The sequence below is a fragment of the Neofelis nebulosa genome, chromosome 15 (assembly GCF_028018385.1).
Source record: "Neofelis nebulosa isolate mNeoNeb1 chromosome 15, mNeoNeb1.pri, whole genome shotgun sequence".
NCBI classification, from domain to species: Eukaryota; Metazoa; Chordata; class Mammalia; order Carnivora; family Felidae; genus Neofelis; species Neofelis nebulosa.
In genome coordinates this window covers 20,127,955-20,151,892 of record NC_080796.1, presented here as the reverse complement: position 1 = coordinate 20,151,892, position 23,938 = coordinate 20,127,955, and the positions used below count along the sequence as shown (strand labels likewise).

At 42.8% G+C, this 23,938-nt stretch overlaps 1 protein-coding gene across 3 annotated transcripts in view; it reads right to left on the bottom strand.

Moving 5' to 3' along the window:
• Positions 1 to 18,769, bottom strand: part of FMO1 (flavin containing dimethylaniline monoxygenase 1) — a 30,669-nt gene extending 11,900 nt beyond the window's left edge. Inside the window, exons 1-4 of one of the 3 annotated variants that reach the window (XR_009253926.1) lie at positions 18,655 to 18,769; positions 12,633 to 12,769; positions 3,634 to 3,822; positions 222 to 384 (exon numbers count right to left, since the gene is read on the bottom strand). Coding sequence is in view for 2 of the 3 variants with exons in the window: in XM_058700317.1 (XP_058556300.1) it covers positions 222 to 384; positions 3,634 to 3,822; positions 12,633 to 12,764 (484 nt within the window). In the remaining variant the exon portion in view is untranslated. The remainder of the gene's footprint in view (positions 1 to 221; positions 385 to 3,633; positions 3,823 to 12,632; positions 12,770 to 18,654) is intronic. The other 2 variants (XM_058700317.1, XM_058700318.1) reach the window with 2 other exon arrangements.
• Between the last annotated feature and the right edge of the window lie 5,169 nt (positions 18,770 to 23,938).

Below are 23,938 nucleotides of genomic sequence, written 5' to 3'. Positions count from 1 at the left end.
TAAAACTGCTTGCAAGTAATTTGTTCCCCTCCTTGGCACTTATAAATTGTTTGGAACAAATGAAAGTCAAAAACTGGCCAGAAATGCTGGTTAGAAAAGATCCCCGTTACCTTACAACTTTAACTCTTTAATGGAAGAACCATAGAAATTCATTCCCGGACCAAGCCAGTATCGGGATGGCTCCCACGAGACGAATTAAGGTCAGGTTCAGAAAACCGTACCTGGGAAAGAGTCCAGTGGCAAATATGGGTCAGTAAGAAAACCAGTGCAGACCATGACGGCATCAAAGATGGCAGACCCTTGCTTTCCTTCATGCTGAGTGACCACCTCCCATTGGCCAGTGACAGTAAAATCTGGGCATTTTGTTACACTGCAGACTTTAGTCTGAAAAAAAGAGTCATAGTCACAATTAATTGTTGTCAAGCTGCTAGTAAGGGCTTGCTGGCCGACATACCAGTTGACATTTCAAATGTTCTAGAGCATAGGCTAAACATAATCAATAAGCATAAACTTAGAAATAGAATCAAGTTATCAGATTAACCATAATTTTCTGGATGGATGTATTCTTTTTAAAAAATATTTATTTTTGAGAGAGACAGAGATTGAGAGAGGGAGAGAGAGAGAGGGAGAGAATATGAGTGGGGGAGGGGCAGAGAGAAAGGGGCACAGAGGACCCAAAGCGGGCTCCACCCTGACAGCAGAGAGCTGGATGTGGGGCTTGAATTCACCAACCGTGAGATCACCGCCTGAGCTGAAGTTGGATGCTCAACTGACTGAACCACTCAGGCACCCCTGGATGGATGTATTCTAAGAGTTGTACAGGGTTACTTAAGAGAAGTGATGCGATCCAAAAATTTTGAGTGATTTGTTCAAATTTTCATAGTAAGTGATAGAACCAAGCATCGCGGTCTTCTGAAGTCTTTTTCATTTTTTTTTTTCTGTTACGTCTATCTCTCATAAAGCTGTGCTTTAATAAAAACATGGATGATATAAATTGGAAATATGAATTTGGTCCCAAGTATCTTACCTTATGAAAGGTCCTGTAGAATATGTTGTTGACGTTTTCCCAGATCTTGATAGCTATTGATAAGTACTAACTTGATGGCCTGAATGTTCTGGGAGTGGTCCACATGTCAGTCTATTTTTTGTTTCAATAGAGTATGTATATGTTTATGTATGCTAGGTTCTGATTCAGAAAATATATAAAATAAATTTACAAGACAAATTTATTAATTTACTTATTTATTTATAGTTTATTTATTTTGAGAGACTCAGAGAGAGACAGTGTGCGCAGGGGAGGAGCAGAAAGAGAGGGAGAGAGAATCCCAAGCAAGCTCCGTGCTGTCTGTGCAGAGCCCGATGTGGGGCTTGATTTCACAAACCATAAGGTCATGATCTGAGCCGAAATCAAGAGTCAGATGCTTAACCACCTTAGCCACCCAGCGGCCCCCCAAGTCAAGTTTAAAAGCATAAATGCTCCACTGGCCAAGAGACTTTGCTACTTTTCTTTCGTTTTAAGTTTTCAGAGAAGACAGGTGTCTCAAGTCTTACCTCATGGGTTCACAATTTGGTTTATAATATTTGAAGTGCTTATTGGATTTCAACATTTGTATTAGTAACTCTTCCTTTTTTTAAATATAAATTTTCAGTTAATTAAAAATTAATTTCAAAGTAGAATTTACTTTCAACTTAAAAATAAGAAATGTTTATAATTAAAAACTTGGAATGCACAGAGAGGAAAGAAATCTCTTATAAACAGCTGCTTGTGTGTACTCTCTTAAAACTTTGGTGAACATCTAGCTCTAAAGTTTTTCAAGGTGGGCCTGGGTGGCTCACCCAGTCAAGTCAGCATCCAACTTCGGCTCAGGTCATGATCTCGCAGTTCGTGAGTTCGAACCCTGCGTCAGGCTCTGGGCTGACAGCTCAGAGCCTGGGGCGTGCTTTGGATTCTGTGTCTCCCTGTCTCTCTGCCCCTCCTTTTCTTGTACTCTCTCTCTCTCTCTTAAAAATAAATAATAAAACATTAAAATTTTTTTTTCAATTATTTTAAAGCAGGCTGGGAGCAGCACCTAGTAAAGAAAATGCTTCAAATTCAGGACTCTGATGCATTAAAACTACTTCTGTGGATTATGCCCATTCACTATGATACTGTTTCAATTTTACTGTGTCCCTTGAAAGATATGGGAGTGGGGTAAAATACTCTTGAGAAGTTTTTTAAAAATTTTTATCCAGTTTTTTTTAGATATAATTGGCATATAACATTGTATAAGTTTAAGGTATACGACATAATGATCTGATATATGTATATACTGCAAAATAATTATAATAAACAATAAGTTTAGCTCACATCCATCACCTCACATAGTTATTATTTTTTGTCTTGTGATGACAACTCGTAAGATCTACTCTCTTAGCAACTTACAAATATACAACACAATAGAGTTAACTATATTCAGCATGCTGTGCATTATATTCCTGGAACGGATTTACCTTACAACTGGAAGTCTGTACCTTTAGAGAACCTTAACCCATTTCCCCAGTCCCTACTCTTCACCCCTGGTAACCACCAATCTGTTCTGTTTATATGAGTTGATTTTTTTTTTTTTTTTAGATTTCACATACAAGTGAGATCCTACAGTCTGTGTCTTTGTCTGACTTATTTCACTTAGTATAATACCCTATAGGTCCACCCATGATGTTGCAAATGGCAAGATTTCCTTCTTTTTTTATGGCTGAATAACATTCCAGTATGTGTGTATGTGTGTGCCACATTTTCCTTATGCGTTCTTTATGCATGTGCCCATCGATGGACACTTAGGTTGTTTCCATGTCTTGACTTATTGAAAATAATGCTGCAGTGAACATGATGGTGTAGATATCTCTTCAAGATAATGGTTTCATTTTTATCAGTGCTTTTAAGGTTGTGAATATGAATCTTATTTGCTACTAGTGTTGGTCATTCATGTTGTTTTCAATTCCCTAGGAATTCCTTACTATCCCCATCTGTAGTAGGGAGAGGGGAAGACAGGAGAAAGAAAACATGTGGATTTTTCATGTTTCTTGGAGAGGGGAAAAAAAGAAGATATATTTGTCCCCATCCTTCTACCTTCTTCCTGTCTCTGTTCTTGGAAATGGGAAGGGAGGTGGTAAGGCCTCTATAAAGAACAATATTCAAAGATCTTTCTATTCCCAAGGATATCTAGAAAAGATTTCCTTCAGATCGTGGGGTTCTCTTATGTGTGGGCCCCTGCGCATGCTTATTCCTATAGAGGGATAGTCCAGAGGAGAGTGCTTAGGTATGGGTAGAAGTCATCAGTGTCACTATGTGCATTTGTTTCGAGCTGAGAATGTGGCCTGATATTTTCAGGTCCCTTTGGGTACTTGGGTGAAATTATTGCAAAGTAAAATTTATTCATGTGAATCCTTACTGAAAGTATCCATTTCCACCTCCAGATTTACTTAAGGCGGCGGGGGTGGGTGGGTATGAGTACAAGGGGAAAAGGAATCCAGCCAGCTGTCAACAATCTTGCCAGTTCATGATCTCATCTGCAGAGCCAAGGGCTAGGCTATGGAGAGAAATAGGAAATTGGTAGGAAATACTTCCTGACTACTAACTCATGTTTTGTGTCTTACCTTGAACTGAATGTGTTTCAGAAGGTTGAACCGGTTTGCATACATTTTGAGATATTCCAGGAATTGAGAATTTGGCACATAGTTTGGATAATCTTCTGGGAAAGGAAAGTCTGAGTAACAAGACATCTCCTTGCAGCTGTTGGAAACCACAGACCTGTAGAGGCTGGCTCTTCCTTCTTCAACATGTTCCTGTACAAACGGTACACGCACATGAGTGTTTGCATTCGTGCATGTGTGTGCACACGCATGAAATGGATATTGATTTTTAGACATTTCAAATATTGACAAAGATTAAGGTTACCCTTTATCTTTTTATTTCCCTTTCTTTCTTTCTTTCTTTCTTTCTTTCTTTCTTTCTTTCTTTCTTTCTCTCTTTCTTTCTTTCTCTTTCTTTTTCTTTCTTTCTTTCTTTCTTTCTTTCTTTCTTTCTTTCTTTCTTTCTTTCTTTCTTTCTTTCTTTCTTTCTTTTCTTTTCTTTTCTTTTCTTTTCTTTTCTTTTTTCTTTAATTTAAAGCATGGAGCTTGAACTCATGACCCTGAGATCAGGACCTGAGCTGAGATCGAGAGTAGGATGCTTAGCCAACTGAGCCACCCAGGCACTCCAAGATTACCATTTCTTTTTTTGTTTGTTTTTAAGTTTATGTATTTATTTTGAGATGGGAAGAGGGGCAGAGAGAGAGGAGAGAGGGAGAGACAGAATCTCAAGCAGGTTCTGTACTGTCAACACAGAGCCTGAGGTGGGGCTGGAACTCATGAACCATGAGATCAGGACCTGAGCCGAAATTGAGGGTCGGTCGCTTAACCGACTGAGCCCTCCCAGGAGTCCGCCAAGGTAACCCTTCCTAATGGGATTTGTTACCCTGCACTTGAGATAGGGTGAACACTGAATACTTAATTTTATGATCAGAATTACTATTTCATTCACTACATGTTAACAAATAAACCCAGGACGAACTCCCTTGTCCAGATTGGTATAGCATCACTTCAAAATGTAGGAAAATATGGAAATAGACCAGAGCCAGGAAGTACTATCTGGATGATGGACAATTGATAGGTAGTTTGGTTTCCCAGGGTATTGTTGAAAGAATCACGGAGAAGAGGGTTCAGGTTATTGAAGGACTCTGCATCTAAAGTTAAGGAATTTGCATTTTATAGGAAGGTTATGGCAGTCTTCTGAGTTTTTATGTGGAAGTGATTCATATTAAATTTTGGAAAGATAATTCCAGTTCCAGAAAAGAAATAGGAAGTCTAGAAAAGAAGGAAGGAGGCCAGTGAAGAGCCTAAAACACAAATCCACTTGATTGCTAATGGCAGCCCGAGCAGAGGCAATGGCGGTTGCCACAGAGAGGCGAGATTTGTGAGGTAGCAGTAAGTCAGAATGCACGGCATAGGGAAGCTGTTTGGATTTAGGACTTGGGAGAAGAAACACGTCAAAGGTTTTCAGAATGGACAACTGTGCACTTAGTGAAACGCTACTTTCCCACTCCTAGTTTTGACATGAATAACTAGCACATGTCAGTGTCTCAGACAACTACAACCAGGTTGTGTAATAAGCACTTTTGGTATATTTAGTCTTCAATATACATTGCCTCTGTGTTTTGAATGTATTATGGAGGACTGTTCTGATTTTAATGGGAATGTGGTCCTTAGTATTTTAATATTATTTACCATTTTGGATATCTACAGTTCTTTTTTTTTTTTTTGTCCTCTGTGAAGCAAAAATTATTTTGTGGGAACAAGTGGAAAGACGAATGTAAGCCTCACCTATGGAGAAGGACTCACTTCGTTCCCTCAAAGGGAAAGGTATAGTGAGCACAGAGAATAAACTTATAAACATGTCTTTGTGGCTTGAATTAATGTTACTGATCTCATCAACTAAGGAGCAAGCTGTATCTTGTTTGTCTGGGGCCTCACCTCTGCCAGTCTCATTTATACAGCGTAAATCTAGAAACCTGGAATCTAAAGACTTCTGAGAAAGATGACTATTTAAATCCTGATCTTTAATTCTGCAGGCAGATCTAAAGCACTGTTACTCAAAGACGTATCGCTCGGCGAGCAATATGGAACTGGATTCTTTGTTAATCCTCTATGACAAGTACAGGAATTGAGAGTAAGCATCTGGAAACTTTACTAGCAATACTTCACCATTGCTCAATATCCAAGCACGTGGACTTCTATGTGTTGAATGGGACTTAGATCAGTCTCAGTGTTGTCTTAACTCGTGTGATGAGTGGCCTGGGGTTCGAACTGTGTGCTAGTCATGGATCACTGATGTTTTAAGGTTAGTTTGAAAACTGTTAGCCAGAAGTGCATAAAATTTGTCATTATTTTCTTTCATTGAAAGATAACTGGGGGCACCTGGGTGGCTCAGTTGGTTAAGTGCCCGACTCTTGATTTTGGCTCAGGTCATGATCTCATGGCTTGTGAGAGCCTGCTTGGGATTCTCTGTCTCTTCCTCTTCTCCCCCTCTCTCTTCCTCTCTCAAAATAAATAAATAAATATTAAAAAAAAAAAAAAGAATCACCTGGGGAATCTTACTTGCATGTAGATGCTGATTCAGTAGGTCTGGGTGAACTTGAGATTCTGTATTTCTCACAAATTCCCCTGCAGATGCTGTTGGGCACAGACCATACTTTGAGTAACAACACTTTGGAGCAGTCCTACCAAAGTGGAATTTGGTGGAGGCCACTTATACTCTTTAAAATTTTCTGGGAGTCATATTTAAAAAGGTAGAAAGAGCCAGGTGAAATTAATTTTAACAGTACATTTTATTTAACTCAACATATGTCAAATTCTATACTTTCAACACATAATCACTATAAATATTACTAATGAAGTAGATTACATTCTTTTACTCATAGCAAGTCTTTCAAATATCAGTGTATATTTTATATTTTATTTATTTGTTTAAAAATTTATTTTTCTCTTCTTAAAGAATTCGTTTAAAAGATTTGTTTTATTTTTAGAGAGAGAGAGAGCATGAGCAGGGGAGAGAGGCCATGGGAGGGAGAGGGAGAGAGAGAGAGAGAGAGACAGAGAGAGAGAGAGAGAGAGAGAACCACAAGCAGGCTCCAAGCTCAGTGTGGAGCTCTCTATGCAGGACTCATTCCCACGACCCTGGGATCATGACCTGAGCTAAAATCAAGAGTCAGATGCTCAACTCACCTGAGCCGCCCAGGTGCCCCTTAGTGTATATTTTATACTTCTCAATTCAAATGCCAAATTTTTATTGGAAAAAGGGGATTCACATACCCAAACTGTTAGCAAATATGCTTAAAAACACTCCAGTAACTGAACTGAGTATTGGTTTTAAAATTAAAATTAATTACAATTAAGTGAAATAAAAAATTCAAGTTTTTAGTGAACCACTTCCAATATGAACCAATTTCATAGTTACATACAGGCAGTGGCTACTTTATTGAATAGTAGAGCTTTAAAGTTGAAGCCAGCTATTAGAACAAAATTTAGTGTTGGTTTTATTTAATTAAAAGTGATGCTTCCTCTGGGTTACAGGAAAAAAAAGAGAATAGCAACAGCTATAAAGAGATGTAATGTGGAGCAGTGAGAGCAAACAGCAGGGGAAGAAGCTATAGTATAATAAGAGAAACATCAGTTATGAATGTTTTGGGGTCAATTAGGCCAAAGCTCCCTCACTTTTCTCTAGCATCTGAAAACATCACATAGTGAATCATACTTGGTTAATACTGGCAATTTCTAGTTAACAATAATAAAAGGGTAAGTTAGGAATATATACTGTTTTAATAGGGGAAGAGATGTGCATAATACATGTTGTAAAGATTTCCATAAAAATGGCTCAAAAATTTTTTCCGTAGGTTGGAATGGCACATTTAAACAGCAGAGAGTAATGGGGCTCAGTGGAGTCGCATAAGCCAGGAACCATGTATTAATGGGACCTTAGAACAGATGAACAAAGAAATATAAATAGAAAAAAATGCTGTTTTGTAAAACTCTGGGAGATAATTGTAAAGGCAGGGAGAAGAGAGTCTTCCCGGAAAACCTGAGGCCTATCTTGAAACAATGTATCACAGATGTTAGCCAAGGAGGCTCTATAGTTTAGAGGGAAACAGCCCTTAGGGCGGAATCCAAGACCAACTCTTTGGTCTTTTCTTTCTTCCCACTGATTGTTCCTCCTAGAAAGATACAGAGAGTACTTCTGTATGCGGCTCCTGCCACCTGCCCTCCTGTGTTTGCCCCAGTGATTCCCAGGTCCTGTTGGGACCTCCAGCTGTAGACACTCTTGGCATTGTCCCTGTGTGGGTCTGCCAATTGCCCTGGTGCTCCAAGTCACGTGCCTCACGAATTGGTGGGGCCATGTAGGGGAAAGATTTTTGTTTTGAAGGGAAAAGTGGGAGGGGAGGAAGGATGGACGGGGACAGAGAGCAAAGGCTAAGAGCATGCACTGAGCGGTTCTGGCTTCCCGGTCTACTTTGGTCCTGCAATGTAATGACTGGAAAGGTCACAGTCATCTGCTAAGACACTTGGGTGGGACTCCCTGAACCGTCCAGAATTTACATGCTCTCATTCTTGAGCCAGACTCTGGAAATGCATGAAGTACAGTTCTCGACAGCACAGACCCAGACCCAGACTGCATAGGTTCATCTTCAAGCTCTACAGTTTTATCTGGGTAATCTTGGGAATTTTCTTTTTTAAAGTTTATTTATTTTTGAGAAAGAGAGAGAGAAAGACAGAAAGAGAGAGAAAGCACGCACAGAAGCAGGGGAGGGGCAGAGAGAGATGGAGAAAGAGAATCCTAAGCAGGCTCCCCACTGTCAGTGCAGAACGGGGAGGAGTGGGGGGGGGGGGCTCAAACTGAAACTCCCAAACCTTGAGATCATGACCTATGCTGAAATCGAGTCAGTTTCCTCAGCTATAAATAGGAATTATAATAATAGCGTATATCCCCTAGGATAAACTGAAACGATAGCTGTAATGTGTTTAGGATAGTGTCTGCTAAGCTCTCAATAAATGTTAACTGTTACTCATATTATTCCTTCATGATTATTATGGAGATTTACTTTCTGAAGCTTTGTGTCCTTCAGAGAGGATAATAGGTGATGGGAAGAAAGCTTTGACAGTTCAGATGTCTCTCCTGTCTCATATTAAAAATAAATGTAAAATGATAATAAAAGTCACTCCCAAATAGAGACATTCTCTCTGTACAGGACATTCATACGTCTTGCTTTCCAAGAACAATTACTGCCTTCTTTTCCTCTCCTTTGAGCAGCCAGAATCCGTTTTTCTTTGTCTCCTCCTCTCCCTAGCGAGAGTTGGAGTCTCACTGGAGGCCAGAGCATCATTCTGGGAGGGTTAGTAGGCCCTGGAATATGTTTCAGGGATGTGAAGGATGAAGCCGAATGTGTTTCTACCAGTATAGTATAATTTCCTCTAGATAATGTCAGTGTGGTTCTATAGGAAGGCTATCCCTTAAGATCCCTTCCTATACTAAAATTCTCTGAGTAAAATTCATTTTGAGTGATGGGACAATTCCTCACATTTTATTTCAATGTTACTTTATAATTGAAGTAATCAACCTATGGTGTTACTGCCCTAAGCCTCCCTTCCGTCTTAGGAGCCTAAGAGAATTGGTTGTAAGATAAACTTTCCATAAATCTCGCTTGCCCCCACTTGAGTTAGTGGACAGAAGTGGGCTCTTTACCAACGTATCCCAATTATTACCAATTTATTTCTCATTAAAGATCACCACCTCTCTCCCACCCCAAGGAATGATGCCATTTCTTTTCCATTGCAACCTTTGTTTCCTCTTTGCTTGAGGCTATGGTAGCTGGAAGAGGCCAGAGTCATGGGTGTCTGAGTGTCAAATTAAGCACAGTGGTTTCTAATCTCTATAATCTTTGGGGGTGTCTCCCTATTTGGAAATGGAGGCAGTCTCCATATGTGTTTTCTTGGGTTTCTGCAGATGGCTTGTCCATTTTTGCCCGGTGATCCCCGATGCCCAGAAGGGGTACTAAGGATCCCCTATGGGCTTTCTGGTAAGCACAGCCCTTGGTTGAGCACTTTATTTGTTTCATTTTAAAATTTTATTATTTATTTATTTATTTATTTATTTATTTATTTATTTATTCATTCATATTTTAGAGAGACAGAGCAGGGGAGAGGGGCAGAGGAAGAGAGACAAAGAATCCCAAGCAGGCTCCATGCTAAGCGTGGAGCCTGACATGGGGCTCAGTCCCACGACCCTGGGATCCTGACCTGAGCGGAAATCAAGAGTCCAGCACCCTGGAGCAGACACTTTAATCTGCAAGTTTTGAGTTGGCCACTTGCTTTGAGTGCAGAGACAGAGACACCCTGTAACCAAGCCTGTGTGCAGATGTGCACGTGCACTGAGGTAGGAGGAGAGTGGGATGCCTCTAGAAAGACTCAGAAGGCTCATAGCATGTTGGAGCTGAAAGGTTCCTTTAAGGGCACCTTAGTTTAGGGATTTTCTCTCAGGCTTTCGAGAAATCTCAAGGTGGTACAGTTATCTCAAGAGGCCACTGTGTCAAGAGAGGGCTGCTGAATGAAGGTGGGGTGGTTTTCCTGGCTCCCAGTCCCTGAGCTTTTATCTATATTTCAAATTGGTTCTGTGTTCTCATTGAAGACAGAAAGCAGTGGGGCTGGAAGGACTTGTTACTTGGGCTACTTCTGCTGTATTATCCTCTTTGCCATCCTTTCGGTGCCCTATCATGTGCTTCGAGATAGGTTTCCCTGACCTCTATTTTTCTTACTTCCCTCCTCCCTTCCCCACTCCCACTCCTTTATCCTCCACAGAGGCCGTATTTTCCTGATGGAATCGAGGCCTCTCCACCTTTCCGAGGCAAACCCTTCTGCTGGACCTACAACGACACTCCTTCCCTTGTCTGTAGGATCTTGTTCTAGTTTGGGCTCAAGTAATCAATAGTTCCCCCCCCCCCCCCCCCCACCTCCCCTGTCCAGGTAGCTTCTCTTTGCCTGTAAACATGTCTGGGTCTTCCCATCATGCCAACATAAGCAAATCGATACACTAATAAAAAGTACCTCCTTTATTGCGTTCCTCATTATCGATTGCTTTCTAAATAATACCTTGCCAGAAAATTCAGCCACCCTCATCCCCTCCCATTATTTCTTATGCATGCCACGTACACCAATGAGCTATTTTTATTTTCCAAGCCTGCTCAGTACCTTTTCTTTACTGGTTTCCTCCCTGTAATCTCCCACTCAGTCTCGTCTGCCTGTTGCAATCTTTCCATCGCACACCGTCTCCCCCATGAAGACTTCCCTGACTTTCCTCCAGTGGATACAATCCTGACCTCATTTAAATACCCACAGCACTGTGTCTAATTTGTAGGATCCTACTCTCTTCTCATTACCCTGGCAGCAGCCTGGGGGTTTGATGTATTATTCTTATTTCTGTGTCCCCCACGGTGCTCATGCATAGGTGTTTGACCTGCCCAAGTCACACGACCAGTTGGGCACAGCTGGATCTGGAACTCATTTCTTTTGATTCTTAGATCAGTGATTTTTACATGTGAATAATTAAGTGTCTGTGACCTATATAAAGTGCATTTTTTTTTTTTTTTTTTTGTCCAGCATCCTCAGGTCTCTGGGCTTTTTTTTTTTTTCTTTCTGGACTCACCTTTGCTTTGACTGAAATTCTGCTATCTATCCTTTTAACTGGGAACTTTCATCTTGCAAGCCAACTCCCAGCTGTGATAGATTAATCCTATTTATCTGGAGTATGTGTTAAGAAGGATTCTGAGGCTTATCAGGGGAAGTGTATCATGCTTGACTAGCAAGGTCTTCAGTGGGCACAGGAGGGGAGAGGTACAGCAGGGGTGTTAGGTTTCTGTTGTCCTAATGGGAAGTATGCACTTTGAAACATGGGAACAGATGTGCTCTTTCACTTAGTGCCTTCGGAGGAGGTTTCTATGTATCGACGGTCACATTTCAACACCTGCAGTTCTTTATGTGGGCCAAGCGGACCTATGCTAGGAGAACTGCAACTAACCGGCAGCCTTGGCCTCTGGGGCGCTTTGCTCATAGAGTTAGGAAATCCTTTATTTCAGTTCCAAATTCCATTCTTCTAGGGTAGAGGAGTGCCGCATCTTTCTCTTAGCCCCTTATGGTCTCTGAGGCCCGGATGTCTGACACCTTGCTCCTTTTCACTATTCCCGACAGCTTTCTCATCAGCATGTTTAAAGCTCTAGAGAAGGAGGGCCAGGAGGAGGCTTGGGAACTCTAATGCAAATGCTTCCCTGCCCAGCCACAGGACTCAAAGGGTTTCAGTGGCCCCAGCAATGCCCCTGCGATCCTCTTTGGCCCAGGCCAGTCAAGGGTGGGCTGTAGAGTCCCCTCTTCTCCTTCCTCACCCCGTTCTCCTCTCCAGTCTGGATGGTAGCCCTGCTGAGACTTGAGGATATTACTTTCTTTGCCTCAGGGAAAAAAGGCTCCTAACTCACATTCTTTACTTCTGGTTGTTCTTGGCATAGATTGGCATTGCTTGGACAGCAGCACCTTGAGTGTAGAACTCATCATCCAGCGAGCCCTGTGCCGTTTCACGTCAGGGGCAGCAGGACTGGGGAAAAAAGAAGGTGAGCAGTTCTGCCCAGCAGGTGGAGGCCAGCATCCCTGCGCTGCTGGGTTCATATGCTTGCCCCAAACTCTACAGCCTCTGGCCTCACTTCACACCCCCCCGGCTCCTGCTCCCCTTGTTCCGGGCTTTCCTGGCTGTCCCAGCCACTCCATTCTCTCCCACCCTTTGTGGGCATCTTCCTTCCTCTTGGCTTTAGATAAAGTTTGTAGGGTTGCTTCCACACTCCCCACCCAAGCTCAGGCTGTGTCCTGCTTCTTTCTTTTAACAATTTCATTAACCCTCCTGGCCCCTGTTCAGCAGATGCTTCTAACTCATCCCCCCGCCCCAGAGCAGCCTTGGGAGAAATGCTTTCACACCCTCGAGCCTTATCCATTAGACACATCGCACAGCTGCTGAGACCCCTACTTACGGTGAACCTCCACAGCCCCCCGAGGTCGTCACTCCTCTCAAAGCATGTGGGCTCCAGGCCTTCCTCCAGGCAGCACTTGATGGAGGCCAGGCCACTGACCCCGGCTCCCACAATCGCAACTCGCTTGGCCATGTTCCCTGGTGCAGGGGAAAGCAAAACTGAGCCTTTTATTCACAAGTGAAAGCCCCACCCCAGCTTGGCTGCTCTAGCCAACCAGGAAAAAGAACCGGGGAGGTTAAGAAATTTGCTCCATTTGATCCCTCTGTGGCTGGCCTCTGGTGTTGTGAGTGCAAAAAGAGCAATGTTCAGGTCCCCGGTTTAACCCTGTGCTCGTAAGTCCCTGCGCCTACACTCGGAGCTCGTGCCTGATGTTAGCACATTTGTTGCCAAGACTGTGGCTTCTGGCATAGTGGCTGAAATTAGACCCTCTCGTGGAGAGTTTTGCATTCAGGATGGGGCTGCTGCCTCCGGCCTCCCTTCATGGGTCCCAGAATGGCATAGAGTAGTAGAACAGAAAGAATCACCTGGTCAAACATGTCTTGTTTTTTAAGTTTATGTATTTATTTTGAGAGAGAGAGAGAGAGAGAGAGAGCGAGCATGCAAGCGTGAGCACACAAGCAGGGAAGGGAGAGAGAGAGAGAATCCCAAGTGTCAGTGCAGAGCCTGATGTGGGGCTCGATCTCACAATTTGTGAGATCATGACCTGAGCTGAAATCGATAGTTGGAAGCTTAACTGACTGGCCACCCAGGTGCCCCTAACATGTTTTTTAAATAAACATGAAACTGGAGGTCAGATTAGCGTCGTGGCATGAGACAAGGCCACATGGCAGTGGTGGAGCGGAGTTGGGACTGGAAGCCAAGACCTGTGGCCGCTGCAGGTGCCACGGCAGCCCTGGGAGAGTCCCAGCCCCTGGCATACCGCAGGGTCCCAGCTCGGTTGCCCATCCTTCTCCTATCTGTGGCCAGTGGATGGCTGCCAGTGGAAGGGTGAGGGTGCGAGGCTTTGTGTGGACATTCATCCCTCCTCTCCCCTTCAGATACTGATGCAGCTCAGGGAACATGGCCCTGTCCCCACTGGCACAAACAGAGGGTCATCTGTCCCCAGGCCATGCAAGAATGCTGAGAGGCGATATAGTGTATTGGTTAAGCAACCAGGCTCTAGACCAGATTGCCTGGGTTAAAGCTCAGTTCTGCCAGTCACTGCCGTGTGATCTTGGGCAAGTTATTTAACCCCTCTGTGCATCATAAAAATTGAGGAAATAGTGGTAGTTTCCTTGTAGTGTTTGGTGAGAATCAAGGGAGTCAACACGTCAGATGATTTAGAACTGTTCCTGGCATGTAACAAATGCTTAATAAATATAAGCTATTATAATTATAAAACCATCTCCCAAAATTGGTGTCCTCCTCTGCCTTTCCCATTAGTAAGTTTCTGCTCTTTTAATTCCTATACGTTTTGGCCAGTTCATCCACATTTAACAGTGAATCATGTGATTTAGAATTGTTCCCTAATACATTTTTGTGACAATTGTATCTCCTCACGTTAGTGAGTTTTGAAAGCGCATGGGTCCCAGAGTCAATGTAAGAAGTGCCCCCGAAGGCATTGTTTTCCTGAACGTTTGCTATTTTCTCATTGCACAGATGAGCTTTTTCCACAAAACTGGATATACATCTTTTGTTTTTGAGAGAAATAGCTCAACTATAGAGACTTCATCTGCTTTGCTCTCTGCTGGGGCCTCTGCAGCCAGGGAAGTCCTTGGAACAGAATACAACGGGTGCTCAATAAATAGTTCTAGAATGAAATGGAAAGGCCCATTTATTTTCAGGTTTTAATGAAAAGTTTCTTCCCCGAAGCTACTAGCTCTGATTTACTGGGAGAGAGCTGGTAGGTCCCCTTTAGGGGAAGTCACGCTCTAGATCCTAATGGATACCATAGAAACACAACCTCATACAATTTCCCCTGCCTTGCGTCCTAGAGAAATAAAATGACCCTACATTTAGAGAGACAGCTGATGTAATGAAATGAATATGGGTGTTGGGACCAGACACATCTATTTCAAATCCCTGCTCTATCAGCTTGGCGCATAGGAAAATATCCCCTCTGGGCCTCACTTTCCTCATTTGTAAAATGGGACATCGTGCTCTTCATTTTTGTGGGACATAGTAGACATTCAATGAAGAATATCCACTTTTTTAAAAATAGATTTTATTTTATTTTATTTTATTTTTTTCTTTTTCAAGTTTTTATTTAAATTCATTAGTTAACATACAGTGTATTATTAGTTTCAGGTGGTGAATTTAGTGATCCATCACTTACAACACCCAGTGCTCATCACAAGTGCCCTCCTTAATCCTGATCACCTATTTAACCCATCCCTCACCAACCTCCTCTCTGATTAAACCCATCCCCCACCCACCAGATTTTATTTTTTTATTTGAGAGAGGGAGAGTGCATGTGCACACAAGCAGGGCGGGGGGGGGGGAGGGTGGATGGGGCAGAGGGAGAGAGAGAGAATCTGAGGCAGGCTCCATGCTTGGCACGGAGCCTGATATGGGGGACTTGATCCCATGAAATGTGAGATCATGACCTGAGCCAAAATCAAGAGTCGGATGCTCAACCAACTGAGCCACTCAGGGAGCCCCAAGAGTATTATGGGAAAAATGACTCTCAGAATGAAGAGAGGAATTGCATATATCACTATGATATCTGCAGCTGTGTGCAGAAGCATGCTGGCTCTGTAAAGACAGCAGGTCTGATTATAACGGGATACTCATGCCCAGAGCAGGGGACCAGGAAACAAAGCAGTTTCCTTTTGGAAGGAGAGAGGGCAGAGCCATTTGCAGTAGCTGGATTGAGAAGGAAGGTGGGGGAAATCTCCCTAGCATGGCTCCACTGAGACTAGAGGTCAGCAGGTGGAGATCGAACTTCTCCGGAGAGAGGCTAGTCAGTGTATATTCTGCCATGTTTCCAGGGTGGTGTCCCATGGAGGAAAAATGGGCTTCTGGTATGGCAAGAACCAGTGTGTATGTTTCCTTGACTAGGATGTTGTAGCTTCAGGTACATGTTGCTGAATGAAAGCACCAAACTGGTTCTATAAGAAGAAAAGGCACCCGTCACGTTGTATGTCAATTATATTTCAATAATAAATTTTGGAAGGAGAAGAAAGAGGAGAAGGAGGAGGGGAAAGAAGGAGAAGGAGGAGAAATGCATCCACTCCAGCTGTTAGCCTGGTCAGAGGGAGGGCCAGCCAGGGACCTGGCTCCCTGTGAGGTAACTGTGGAGACCTTGGGCAAGGAAATCAACTGCCTTGGGCTCACTTTGCAAAAAAGGATAACCATATCAACTGTTACTCCAAGGGCCTGACCCAGTACTGTAAACATTTGCCCCTAAGCATTTGAAGGATCGTTGCAAACAGGATTAGATTTATGGGAAATGGTGGAACTGAAGACATTACATGAAGGCAAATTTTAGTTCCATATAAGCACTTTACAGCATTTCAGGCTCTGATATTTGTGCAGGGTCTGTAAGATTATTTTTTGAAATATTGTAAGTAGGAGAGCAGTAGGTAATGTAGAGGGTGGAATCAAATGCCCTTTAGGATTCTGTTAACTCAGATTCCACGATTCATTCATGGATTAGTCTAGCTGTCAAACACTCAATGAGGGGCTTCTCTGATCCGAAGCCCTGGGCGAGGTATTGGGAGTACGAAAGATGAATAAGGTGTGATGCCTTCTTTAGAGTAGCTATCCCTCTGGCGGGGAAGTCAGGATGATAAATAGATCATTGCAGTATTCTGTGTCACGCGCTAAGACAGAGTCGTGTCTTATGTATGCCTTGCAATAAGAGCATGAAGGAAGAGGCTCATACTGTGACTTTGGGGTGATAGGAAAGCAATACTGAAGAATACTAGTTGCTTCAGGTTTTGAAGTTTGAAAAGAACGCCAGTGGGCAGAAGAGGGAAGGAAATGAGCTCTAGAGACAGGGAGCAGCAAAAGTAGCCGCCAGCGACGGTCGATGGACGCCTCTACGACTGCCCAGCTCCCCAGTGAGCTTGAAACTTACAGGAAATAGCATGTTCCCCACAAGAGGAGACTATCACGGTGTTGATTCACTGGATCAGGTCTGTTAATCTTCTCTCTGCTCAAGGTTATATGTTTGCCTCAAGTGGGGCATTTCCTTTGACTCGTTTCTTATTTTCCCTTTCTCTCTCTCTCTCTCTTTTTTAAAAGTTTATTTATTTATTTTGAGAGAGAGAGAATGAGTGTGGGAGGGGCAGAGAGAGAGAGGGAGAGAGAGAATCTCAAGCAGGCTCCACACCATCAGTACAGAACGTGACATGGGGCTTGAACTCACAAACCCTGAGATCATGACCTGAGCCGAAGTCGGACGCTTAACTGACTGAGCCACCCAGGTGCCCCCCTTTGTCTTATTTTCTGTAGTGAGTGGCACACTTGGTCTGTACTAGTAGTTGCATAAACACTTGGCAATGAGTTGACTTCCTGGTGGGTAAAATGAATGAATTCACCACAGTATATCCTTTTTTTAAAAAAAAAATTAACTGAGCGAATATTTACTGGGAGCTAATATCAGAACAGGAGGCTGGACCTGCCATTCCCCAAATGGTGTGCAGAGGTGCTGTGAATGATTTTATTTTATTTTATTTTTTTTATTTTATTTTTTTTAAATTTTTTTAAAGTTTATTTATTTTTGAGACAGAGAGAGACAGAGCATGAACGGGGGAGGGGCAGAGAGAGAGGGAGACACAGAATCGGAAACAGGCTCCAGGCTCTGAGCCATCAGCCCAGAGCCTGACGCGGGGCTCGAACTCACGGACTGCAAGATCGTGACCTGAGCCGAAGTCGGACACTTAACCGACTGAGCCACCCAGGCGCCCCGTGAATGATTTTAAAATATCCAGGAAAACACAAGTATGTTGAATTCTGAGCAAAGCTGATGGGTAGTTGATAGTTTTAATATCAGTTAGGGCTGTGTTATGTTAGATGATGTCATATTTTTGCAAAGCTGGGTTTTCGGCAGTTGCAATGTTAAAAAAGCAAGTACTACCCAGAAAGTGCTTGGATACCAGCACTGAGGGCACAATGATACAATATCCTTTTCTTAATGTTTATTTTATTTTTGAGAGAGAGAGAGAGAGAACGTGCGTGCAAGTGCGCATGAGCAGGGGAGGGGAAGAAAGAGCCAGGGACAGAGGATCCGAAGCTGGCTCTGTGCTGACAGCAGACAGCCCCATGTAGGGCTCAAACAGCGCGATGTGGGGCTCAAACTCACAAAGCATGAGATCATGACGTAAGCTGAAGTCCAACCCTTAACCGACTGAGCCATCCATGTGCCCCATGATATAATGTCCTTAAGTGGGCTATGCATTTCAAGACTAAGAAGAGACAGTAGATTTAGCTGGATGGATGGCAGTTGGGGGAGGGGTGAAGGTGCCTACTTGGCCCCTGGGAACAAATGAGCACAAGCTGGTAAGAAACTGAGGTCAGAGCAGGGCCGTGCTTTGTGATTCGTGTCTTCCGGCAGCTGTTCCTCGCCTGCTCAAGCCCATTCCTAACCACATAAGAAAATTCTGCTAGGATTTAAATTTATCTTGTCAGTTACAAGGCCACAGAGTTTCCCTAGGCTGGAGGAGAAATGAAGAAGTAATGAAGGACTGAGACTCAGTTTCACCGTCTGTAAATCAGAAGACATTAAACTGGGTATCTATGAAAGATTTCCAAAACCTTTGAGAGTTATAGTGAATTCATCTGGGAGTGGGGTTAACAAGAGATATCTGACCATAGAAACTCAAGAAAATTTGTTACAATGCATAGAATGGAGCACTTTTAACAACGGGAAAAGGACAACTCAGATGCCAAAGGGGGGTTACTTATCTTTCCCAACTTGTGCCAAATGGGAGGTAATTCTGTCCTGAAGCACAATAACAAAACAGAAAAAATCTGGGTCCCACCTCCCTAATTCAAAGAAATCAGAGATTATATCTGGTTACTTACTTTATGTAGTTACTTTAGTGTACCTGGAATTCCCATGGTCCCCACCATAGTTTGGACTCTGGAGCCAGTAGGAATTGAAATGGATGAGCACAAGCCAATGTTGTCCTAGCAGGCCCTGGCTCCGGATGAACTGGGTCTAAGAGATAAGGGATGTTATGCAGAATTTGGGACCTAAGGTTAGTCTTTGCTTACATTTTAACTTGATTAATGGTACAATCATGCTAAGAGAAAAACATTGCCTGGTGGGTGATATGCCCTTTAGACTCACACTTGACCCTGCAGAATAGAAATTAACTTAGTGAGTCACAGCGGCATCTTAACTGTTCATCAACTTCGCTCTTCAAAGGGAGAAAATAAGACAATCATGTCAATAGCTGCTATACCAAAGGTTTTGATCCATTTAACATTGTTTTTATTTATTTATTTTTTTTAATGTTTATTTATTTTCGAGAGAGAGGGAGCAAGTAGGAGAGGGGCAGAGAGAGAGAGAGAGAGAGAGAGAGAGAGAGAACCCCAAGCAGGCTCTGTGCTGTCAGCACAGAGCCCAATGAGGGAATGTTGAACCCACAAACCATGTGATCATGACCTGAGCCGAAACCAAGAGCCAGACGCTTAGCTGACAGCCACTTGGGTGCTCTTCACATTATTATTTTTAAACATCACCCACATTGTTAAATTCATTTTTAAAAGACTTTTTAAGTACAGATGATTGCCCAGACATTTGGGAAATGTAACAAACATCTGGGTAGATCATGACTTTTGGAGTCACAAGTCCTGGGTTTGAGTACTCTCTTCACCAGTTATTACAAGAATAATCTTGGGAAAATTATATAACTTTTTAAAGCTTCAGCTTATTCAATTAAAATAAACATAATAATACCTAACTCAGATGGTTGTGGTGGGGATTAGATGGGATAATCCACGCAGAGATTTTTTTACATAGTAAACACTGAGTGGCTGCAATGAAGGTGATAACGATGTCATTGGCAGGACAGATAAGGTGTCTTGATTATTGACTTGTGGTATTGAAATGACTCCCACAGGCACAGAGAGTAAACGTCAGGACAGATTGGTAAGATTGAAGCAGGGGGAAGGTTCTGGAAGAATAAATCTTTTTCTTGATTTTCATTATGGTATAACCACACCCTTCAGCTCTGTATCAAGACGGCCTTGTGTATCACCCAGTCTGTTGCTGGCTCATTAGGCTTACCCTTTACCTTGCTTCTGGTGAAAGACTTGGCATGGAGACAGCACTGTTAGCTGTGTGGAGTTCAGCTGCCTTCCTGCAGCTATGAGGACAATATTTGAATCATTTCAAAGCTTAGTTTTTACCCAGAAAGGGAGCCCTCAAAAGTAGTATTAGTTCAAGCATGTTTTTAAAAACCAGAGTATCTTTGACGTCAAGTTAGGGACACCTTGAGAACTAGGGCCACAATTAGTGTCCCAAACCCCAGTACTTAGGCATTTACCTCCCCCCCACCCCCGCAAAGTTTAGTTAAATTCGAGTTAACTAACATATAGTGTAATGTTGGTTTCAGGAGTAGAATTTAGTGATTCATCCCTCATATGTAACACCCATCATAACAAGTGCCCTCCTTAATACCCATCACCCATTTAGCCCATCCCCCTCCCACCCCTCTCCATCAATCCTCGGTTTGTTCTCTATTTTTAAGAGTCTCTTATGGTTTGCTTCCCTCTCTCCCCGCCCCTTCTCATATGTTCGTCTGTTTTGTTTCCCAAATTTCACATTTGAGTGAAATCATATTTGTCTAGCTCCATCCGCATCATTCACAATGGCAAGATTTCATTCTTTTTAAAAAAAAAATGTTTATTCACTTTTGAGGGAGGAGGGGGAGAAGGGGCAGATAGAGGGGGACAGAGGATCCAAAGCGAGCTCTGTGCCGACAGCAGAAAGAGCAAGGCAGGGCTTGAACTCATGAACTATGAGATCATGACCTGAGTTGAAGTCAGATGCTTCACCAACTGAGCCATCCAGGTGCCCGAAGATTTCACTCTGTTTGATGGCTGAGTAATATTTCATTGGATATATACACCACATCTTCTTTATCCGCTCATCAGTTGATGGACACTTGGCGTAGGCACTTACCTTGATATGTTCATGCATCTTTGGCACACGCCTGGTAGGTCACTAGGCCTTACCAGGCATGCTGCTGACGTAAGTAGAAACAAAGAACTTAAAACGTTGCTTGAGCCTAAACATGATCATTGATCAGATCATCTCATTTTTCTTAATTAGCAAGAGACTTGTAGTAATTAAAAATGAGAAGAGTGGCTTTCAGTGACACCTTTACTTTCTGCTATTTTTAGGGCTTATTGTAAATTAGCTGTGCTTGAGGCCATGGAATGGAGAAAGCTATCCAGGCCCTTTTTGAGCCCCAGGAAGCCAGACTGGTAGACAATCATGCTTTTTCGGAAATATTTTGGACTTTCTGCCTTCTGGGTGCATGGTAGGATAGAACTTCTTGGTCTCTTGGTCTCTTGGCTGGGAACACGTGACTAGTTCTGGTCGGTGAAATGTGGGCCAAAGTAACATATGTCCTTTCTGGGCTCAGAGCTGTTAATTGCCAGTGTAAGACCAGAGAGCACTTTCTTTTTCTTCGCGGTGGCTATAGCTACTTTCAGACTTTCAACCAGGCTGTTCCATTAGCCTGGATGCCTGAGTGACTCTGATGAGCAGAGCCTAGCCTCCAGTGGATACATAACGTGAAAGAGGAAGGATCTTTGTCTTATTTCAAGGTTTTGAGCTTTGGGGATTGGTTGTTAGTGCACCATACCTGGCTTCTATTGATGGATGCACTAGAATGATGTTTCTGGCTCCTTCACTGTATTTCTAAATTATCTTCTGAAGTCTCCCCACCCTCCCTCCCCCACCCTGCTCTGATGCAGAGCGGAGTTGAAAGAGAGTGTAGAATTTACTTAGCTTTAGTAAATTAGACCCACCCAGTGCAATTTTTTTCTTTCTCCCTAAAAATTAAAGACAGCCACAAGTCCCTACCCCTCAGCTCTCCCACTCCCCCAGAAGAAAGCATCAAGAGGCTCCACAGGTGCCTTTCTTGATGGTGATTGATTGATTGGTTGATTGATACTCCTAAGAGTGGGTAACTCCCTAAGTCCCTTTCACATTGAGGTTGTTCTTTTTCTTTTTGTGAGAACACACCTGCAGACTAGTAGTACTGAAAGGGCAGGTGGAGAGGGTACCATGCCTACTGAAGGTCAAATATTTTACTTGGAATGGGTCCTTTCTCTGCCAACAGTGGTGAATCAGTGACTAGTCTTGTTGCTTTTGGGTTTTTTTTTTTTCCTCTACTCAGAGTCCCCCTTAAAATTTGTGACTGGTTTAGTGGTCACAAACTCCTTTAGTTTTTTCTTTTTCTTTCTTTCTTTTCTTTCTTTATTTATTTATTTTTTTGGTCTGGGAAACTCTTTCTCTCTCTCTCTATTCTGAATGACAGCTTTGCTGGATAAAGAATTACTGGCTACACATTTTTCCCATTCACCACATTGAATATTCCTGCCATTCCTTTCTTGCCTGCCAAGTTTCTGTGGACAGATCTGCAGTGAACCTGATCTGTCTTCCCTTGTAGGTTAAGGACTATTTTCCCTTGCTGCTTTCAGGATTCTTTCCTTGTCTGTGTATTTCATGAATGTGATTAGGGTATGCCTTGGTGATGGTTGGGTTTTGTTGACTTTCATGGGAGTTCTCTCTGCTTCTTGGATTTTGATGTCTGTGTCCTTTCCCAGATTAGGAAAGTTTTAGTGATAATTTGTTTGAATAAACCTTCTGCCCCCTTTTCTCTCTCTCCATCTTCTGGGACTCCTATGATACAAACGTTATTCCATTTAACAAGTTGCCGAGTTCCCTAAGTCTGCCTTCATGGTCCATTACCTTTATTTTCTTCTTCATTTCAGCTTCAGTATTTTCCATAATTTTATCTTCTATGTCACTGATTCACTCCTCTGTTTTATCCCTCGTCATTTTTATGGCCTCCTTATGGGTTTGCATTTTCAGTTATAGCATTTTTAATTTCAGCCTGACTAGATTTTAGTTCTTTTATCTCTGAAGAGAGGGATTCTCTAGTGTCTTCTATGCTTTTCTCAAGCCCAGTGAATCCTTATAATCATTATTTTAAGTTATAGTTCAGACATCTTATATCTGTATAGGTTAAATCTCTGGACATGAGATCTATTTCCTGTTCTTTCTTTCGGGGTGAATTTTCCATCTCATCATTTTGTCTAGGAAAAAAATAAGGGAAGAAAACAAAAACAAAACAAAACAAACAAACACAAAAAAACAAAGAAAAAAACAAGGAAAAAAAATTTAAAAAACCCAAAAACTAGATCCTGGCTGTGTTTTGGTCTGCTTTTTAAAACAATCCATATTGCCCCCCTCCCCCCCCCCAACCACCCAAAAGCAAGGTGGAGTCCCAGGAGTGACAGTATGGACTGAGGATCCCCTGGGTCACAAGAAGAATGGGTGGCTCCAACATGCCGCACTGTTTATTATAGATAAATAAAATGAAATGAAATGAAAACAAACAAAAAATTTAAAAATATATATATAAATAAAAATTAAAATAATAATAAATAAGGAATAGAAAAGAATAAGAAAATAAGTGAAAAAAATAAAATAAAGAATATAAGTAAAAAGGAAGTGAGATCCTATTTCCCCTAGAGCGGAAGCTTGCAGCACTCTATGATCAGTAGACTTGGTGTGAGCGAGTTGTTTGTGTTGGTCTTCTGGGGGAGGGGAATGCTGGGCTCATTCTCCTGCTGTCGTGTTCAGTGGAAATACACCTTCAGGGCACAGGGTGGGTGAGGCTTGGTGTAGGTAGCTTAGGCCTCCACTAGGTGGTGCTGATTTGCTCCTCGAAGACTTCCAGCGCTGATGGGTGGGATGAATATGGCGGCGCCACCATCTTTAGCTCCGGAGCTGAAAGTTTGTGCCCCCCACTCTTTGGGGGAACCCTCACAGAAGAGCAATCAGTCACCCCTCTTGCGTCCCTGGTTTCTGTCAGGACCCTGCATTCACCCTGCCTGTGTCCGAGCTTCTTTAATCGCAGGCGTGTGACTGAGTTTCAAAACTCCAAATTTTAGGAACTTTTGCGGCCTGGACCGGTGCTGTTCCTCTGGGGGAGGGTCTTGCCATACTCGTGCAACAGCACGAGTGTTTGCCAGCCCGTGCTAGGAGAGCGATCACATGATCATGCAGTGGTTCAGAGTTTATAGCGAAGTGGAGCAGAAAGCTGGCACCCTGGCTCACTGCCCTCAGCCAGAGA